Source organism: Pyxicephalus adspersus, chromosome 4 (genome assembly GCF_032062135.1).
Source record: "Pyxicephalus adspersus chromosome 4, UCB_Pads_2.0, whole genome shotgun sequence".
Lineage (NCBI taxonomy): Eukaryota > Metazoa > Chordata > Amphibia > Anura > Pyxicephalidae > Pyxicephalus > Pyxicephalus adspersus.
In genome coordinates, this window is record NC_092861.1 from 14,649,114 (window position 1) to 14,656,229 (window position 7,116).

The 7,116-nt window shown below is 37.8% G+C and overlaps 1 protein-coding gene across 1 annotated transcript in view; it reads right to left on the minus strand.

Moving 5' to 3' along the window:
* The window catches only part of MFSD2B (MFSD2 lysolipid transporter B, sphingolipid), a 28,641-nt gene extending 26,440 nt beyond the window's left edge, over positions 1–2,201 (minus strand). Inside the window, exon 1 of the mRNA XM_072407468.1 lies at positions 2,103–2,201. Within this exon, the coding sequence (XP_072263569.1) occupies positions 2,103–2,180 (78 nt within the window). The 5' untranslated portion in view covers positions 2,181–2,201. The remainder of the gene's footprint in view (positions 1–2,102) is intronic.
* Positions 2,202–7,116: the final 4,915 nt, after the last annotated feature.

Genomic DNA, 7,116 nt, shown 5'->3' on the forward strand with positions numbered 1-7,116 from the left:
AAGTACTGAACTTTAACAACAATCATCCAGTACAATCTGATTTCCTCTACTTTATTTTAAAAATGTATGCAAAAGCAAATGTGGTTGAAAAAAATGACACCAGATCAGAAGATTCCTCTCCAGCAGATGTGTCTAACCCTTCTCATTAAGCCATCATTAACAATGATCTTTAATTTAAGAACAAAGACACCATCTCATGGGATAGATACAACAATGGTTACAACTGGCTGTAGTTAACAGTAAAATGAATGCTAGAAATGCTTAATATTCTACACCAAGATGTTTTGGCATGTCTGTTCATATTGATGCATGTTCCCTTTTCTATATTGAAAACAAAGGGATCTATTTATTATGTGCACCACCTACATCCATGATCCAGGACAATCAGAAGATCAAGGTGGACCAGCAGTGGTTGCTTGGGAGGGAACATGAAATCCTTGGTGGGATTGTTCCCAACTCATGGCAATGCTTCTTTAGTTGAGATGGACCATCTGCTAGTAATGGTGACCTTAGATCTGTCCGGCAATAGTCAGTCTGGTGAATGTCATGTGCCAATTTTATTCACCCTATTTAGTATACAGCTCTGTGTAATAATCCTGTTTAATAATAATTTAATAATAATACCTCCACATATAGAAACCAATGAGCCATTATGTATGGACAGTAAAGGTTTTAAGTAACACTTTTGTAACTTGCAACTTTTTATCAAACTTCTCAGCAGGTACAGCTGAACTCAACCAAATTTAACACTACATGAGCTGGCTGTACCTTCAGCCCTTGAGGATCTGTATAAGGTCCTAGCTCAGCCTTTCTCATCCTTTTACCCCTGAAGAACTTAAATTAATTCTCAGGTGTTGGGGAATCCTTTCTATAATCAATCAATGGGAATCAATTGTCTCTGCCAAGTCTTGTACCCAAAACTATGCAGCCACCTTCTCATTTAAGGTTAATCAGCCACAGCTCAAGGAACCCCTGGCAACTCCTGGATGACCCCTATAGTTCTTCAAACCCTGGATGAGAATAGCTGTCCTACCTTTTGATGACAAATATACTGTAAATCATGGTGGTGACTTTGCCCTTTTTCCATGGTATTCCTCACCTGATTAGATCAGATCAGAAGAAACACATACTTTGCAATTGCTGACTGATCCTGCAAATGCTGCATGGCTGGCTGTGATGAGACCCCTATGAGTCACCAAACCGGAACAAGTATGCAGATTATTATTATTATTATTATTATTATTATTAAACAGGATTTATATAGCGCCAACATATTACGCAGCGCTGTACATTAAATAGGGATAAAGAGTTCTAGCTTGTGTCTGTCTATTCTGATTTCCTGACCAGTAACCCAGAAATATATTTGTTTGTATTATTATTAATAAACAGAATTTATATAGCACCAACATATTACGCAGCGCTGTACAATAAATAGGGATTGCAAATGACAGACAGTTGATACATACAGTGACACAGGACGAGAAGAGGACCCCGTCCTGAAGAGCTTACAATCTAGGAATGTAAACTAGCCAGGTAAGCAACATTTTAGGTGGTCAGCTATGGTGGTCTCAAACCTTGGTAGAGATATTCACCTATGCACAATCCTAATTTACTGTACATTGATCACATGGCAACATGCAATATTTGCAATTAGAGAAACCTCAAGACCCTGCACATGCAAATTGAATCAATCCAATAAATACTTTTTACAAAGTTGATAATTTTTTTTAGCATGGTTTGTAATATCAGATCAGCCAAACAAAGGAGAAGCAACTGGACTGTTCATGTGTAGTTTTGATAACACAAGCAATGTATAACAATCCATTATTCATGACATCAGAAATATATATTGTGCTGCACCATTACACACACACATATATATATATATAAATATATATATATATATATATATATATATAAAACCCCAGCAATCAAGTGTAAGTCTCTCAGTCCATGTGCATGCTGCTGTATGCTGTGCTGGATGTGACACTTATACCATGTGTGTGTACAGGAATAGGGATTCCTATAATGCCAAATCCTGCAAGACTGCAGATCACCCCTTACATGGCCTGAGATGGGTCCCTGGTACACCTGGCACTCACCTGGCGCTGGGAGGAGTGTGAGCTGCCCCTCTTGTCTGTTGGTGCGCTGAGCCGGGGATCCAGCGATCCCTCTTCCATGTCAGTGCCAATGTGTGCGCTGTGCGGCCAGCTCTGTGTGCAGCCACTAGGGGGCGGTATAGAGCTATATGGGGAGGGGGTGCTCCCTACATTCTGCCTATTTATTATTCACATAATTGTAATTAATTATAGGGACATTTTTATTTTAAGTGCTCATTGCAGTCATGATTTTTTTTTTTATATATTTTATCTATAACCATTATTCCCCCTTTACTCTTCATCTATCCCCTATTCTTTCTTCTCACTTTTCCTATATTTTATTTTATTTATTTTTTTTAAGTTTTTATTGAATTTTCTGTAAATATAAACAAGGAACAGAGCAATACAGGATCAATATGCATAATACAAAATAACAAGAAGAATCAGGAGCAATAAAAGGGGAAAGAAGGAGGAGGCAGGTGGACATTAATAGTAAGATATTCCAGGGTAAAATATGCACAACAATTCCCTAGTCCTGCAATTGCGAGTAGTAGGTGTCTATACTTTATTCAATCCTTCTTTTTTCAGTTTTTAAACCTTTTTACACCTGTTTTCCCATACATTCCCAACTACATTCAGTGTTTTCATATATATAAGGATAATGAGATATCTCCTATTTAATACATACATTTATCAATTACCACATACCTATATAAATACAACTATTACAAGTCACCTATTTTTGCACAAATTATTTGTATGGTAATGTCTCATTAATCTCAAACATACAAATATACTATATTTATTATCTTTGTGAACAATATAAATGTATTCAAATTAGATATTACATACATTTATCAAATAACTCCTTTACATGTATAAATATAACTATTTTTGTACAAATTATGTGTGTGGTAATGATCTCAAACATATGAATATACTATATCTGATGTCTCTGTGAACAATATAAATGTATTCAAATTAGATTGTAAATACATTCTTGTTCTTTATACTTTGTTAATCAGTATAAGTCTCTCTGAATCCCCTGACAAAAAAAACAAACAGCGAAACGCTTCAGCAAAAAAAGAAATTTCCACAACCTGTGAGATTATTCATCCATGTTTTGAGATTGTATTATGCTGAATATACCACATTATCTTTATATATGACAACACTGAATGTAGTTGGGCTATGTTAGCCAAGAATACTATGTGATTTTGTTTTAAGTAAATATTTTTTGTTGCCACATAAAAAAGCTGTCTTTGTGATATCTACTCTGGGTTCTACCAAAATGTCCAGCATTCCCTGATATTCAGTAGACAATATACCGATAAAACCTGATCATATGGGATTTTGGTTGCAACAAAAACCAAAAAAACCCTCTTTTCACTTGTTTTCCCCTTTTTTTTGACCCTCTGACACAGAGCTGCCATCAGCACTTCCCAGACCCCGGTCCCCATGTCTAAAAGTTTCAGCATTGTAAAAGTTAAGCAAGCTCTTTAGATTGCTACCACCTTGTACTCCCTGATCTGATCCCTTCTTCTCCATATTTATTATCACAGTCTTTCTCTATAGTTCCCCCATGCCACTCTTTGTTTTTTTTCTAGCTCTTTGACAAAGGTTGGACTAAGTCGTCACCCTTTAGGTCCAAGTCGAGTCCCAGGTCATTGACACCAAGTCCCAAGTCAAGTCTCAAGTTACCAAGAATTCATCCCAGTCAAGTCACTTCATTTATCCCCATTGTCCCCATTTAGAAACAGAGCTCTGATCCTGTTCTTGAGCACAGGATCGCATTCTAAGTCCACAGCTTTCTCTGCTGACAGCTGAAGGGGTAAGGGGTAAGGCAGTGAGGCTTCTGTAACACAGCCTCCCCCCCGCCCCCAGCTGTCAGCAGAGAAAGCAGGAATTCAAGTCATCAGTCAAGTTGCAAGTCGCAAACCCCCAAGTCGAGTCGCAAGTCGTTCATTAGGCGACCTAAGTCGGACTTGAGTCCAAGTCGCACGACCCAAGTTCCAACCTTTGCTCTTTGACCTCGCTTCTTTTTTATTCTCAGTTCTCTTGGCCACCAATCCCCTTTTACTGAAGATAAGAAAGGCGCCATGTTTGGTCTTGCACATACAGTTAATAAGGTTTTGAACACATGCCAGATGATTGTTGTCTGAGACTAAAGGGCTTGCTTGTCTTATAATCTGACGCAGTCCTCCAAATTCATCACTCAATTCTCCATGGCTGATTGATGAACATTTAGGAATGGCTGCTGTATTTTTCTATGGAGCACAGCAGAGAACTGCTCGATTGTGGTTCCTCCTCTTCTCTCCATAGAACAGAACAGTGTTGTGTGAACAGCGCTCATTCTTTATATCTGTCACTGGAAACTATCATGAAAATCTGACGTATCCTTATTCAGAGTTGGCATAAAGGTAACTGATCACACATCTCCAAAGCCATCAATACAAGGCTGCTACAAGTTATGTAATGGTGGAGTCATTAGGATTTCCCATAAATAAAAGTATGGTAGGTTACCAATCTTTAATAATAAAGGTGAACCAATAGCGCTGGGAATGGAGAAATTTTTTTTTTTTTTGCTTACATTCTATCTCTGTAACGGCGGCCAAAAATTATGTGATATTTCCAAGAAATTAGATGATTAGACAAAAGCACTGAATTTATCCAAAAACTGATTTTCTATCAATCACTTTCAATTGATATCATTTGATAAAGAAGTTTTTTTGTTAGATTTATTTCGTTTATAAGGATTTTAAATTAAACTTAAAGAATATTATCCAACTAGCGGCTTCTTAGATTGTAAGCTCTTCGGGGCAGGGTCCTCTCCCCCTGTATCACTGTCTGTATTAGTCTGTCATTTGCAACCCCTATTTATTGTACAGCGCTGCATAATATGTTGGTGCTATAAAAATACTGTTTATTATTATTATTTATAATAATGCCGAGTGTTTGTAGACAATCATAATCTTAGATGCAGCAGGTAACACGCCCTGGAAATGAATACAGCAAACTCTTCTTGTGAATTGAGCTAAATGGATAAAAGTACAACTGTGCCCAGGTCATTGAACTGGATTTTGAAATATTTACATAATAATACAATTAGCCCCAATCACATGCTCTCCCCCTGCACATCTGCTGTGTATACATTAAGAAAGATGTCAGGCAGCCAGTCCACTGCTGGGGTTGGGGCTGAATCAGTGGAACTGCAATACTAAAAGTAAAAGTCTATTATGCTATAAACTTTAAATCTCAAACTCTTTAAGTTTTGGATTTAGTGGTGCAAGTTTACAACTCCTGTCCAGATCTACACAAAATATTTTTTTACTCCTCAGACACAAAAAAAATAGTTATGAATTTATTGGAAACAAGTATCTGTGTTGTTTTAGTATTTGCATATATTATTGTATTACAGTATTAGGATTTATTGTATCATTTGTAATCCACTTATCTGTTGGATGATTGAATGTTAAAGGTTTACCATGAGCGTATAGGAGTTGTTATTGATCAGAAGATGATTATGGTTAATTGATGATAATTAGAAATCTAAGTACTGAGTTATTTTATTGTCACGTACGGAGATACAGGACCACTAGGAGGCGCTATGGCCTGCACAGAATGGTGTGAGCCCTGAGAAGGGCCCAAGGCTCAGGATCTAAGCCGTAACCAGGTGTTCTCCTGAGCCTCTGATGGTGAGGATGTTGCGGAGACACGTTGCATGAACACAGAGTGCAGCTTGTGAGCTAACTAAATAGCCAGGGCTGGTACAGAGGCTATTTTCTGATTGGCCAGCGGATTGGACGGAGTTGATAAAGCTTGGAAACAGAGGCACGCCCAGCATCAGAACTGCCCTCATGTGCAAGAGAGAGGCGTCTGAGCTTTGGAGGGGAACAGGTAAGTGTAACATTAATACTCCCCTGAGAAAGTGAAAAAAGAAACGGGTTATGCAGAATATTATTGGGGAGCTTTAGGAGATGTTATTGACCCTTTGTAGGAGCAACAAGTATATTTTCATCAGTGTGATACACAAGCAAAAAAAGAAAAGCAGGGGTTTTTGTGCGGCAAATCAAAATATATTCTACATAGAACAAATAGATGAATGTGTGACTTTCATATTAAAGTATAATACAATCACGTTTTGGTCTTTCCATTAAGCTCATGAGATATGAGACCACATACCTAGACAGAGAGAACGTCTCTAACCCGGCGCGCTTTGCCGACAGGCTTTGTCAGGGGATGCACAGAGACCATTTAAATAATGGATCACCGTGGAGGTTTGTCTTGAGAAGACATGCTCTGCTCGCAACTAATTTAACCATTTCCTTGCTAATGTTAATATTTATTAACATTAGAATAGCAGACTTCCAATCCAATGCTGGGGGCGGAGCTATAAAGTTAAAAGTGAAAGTTCATTATCTGCCAAGCTTTAGGGATGAATTCCTCTAAAGCCTATTGACTGCTTGTTTAAAATATTTGTCTATTGCCCGATTCTCCATAGAACAGAAGATTACAGCAATTGTTTGTTCCTCTATCACTGGAAACAATCATGGCTGGGTAACATCCTCTGGGAGCCTCCAGGAATCATGTGGTCCTAAAGTAGGACTGAACTTAGCCTAAGTTGTGGGAGGACTCCTGACATCATCTCTTACATTGCAGGACTGCTGATCCTGCATTGTATGTAAAGACATCAGAGTCTCCAACCATCAGAGGGAGCACTGAAGAGAAGAGACAGGAAGAAGTCTAAAGCAGTGAAAGATAAGTTAAATTACAGATAAATTATTTTAACCTAGGCAGAAACAAAGAATTTACCCTGGTAGTACAGTAATGGGAGCCCCACTGCAAGGGTTTATTTTCGCCCACAGTTAGGTTTGAATGAAATATATATATATATATATATATATATATATATATATATACACACACACACACACACATATACATACACACACACTTTCAGGAAATGCATAGCTGCATTTCTTGAAATACGTGAAATAAATACAATAGAAAAGACACA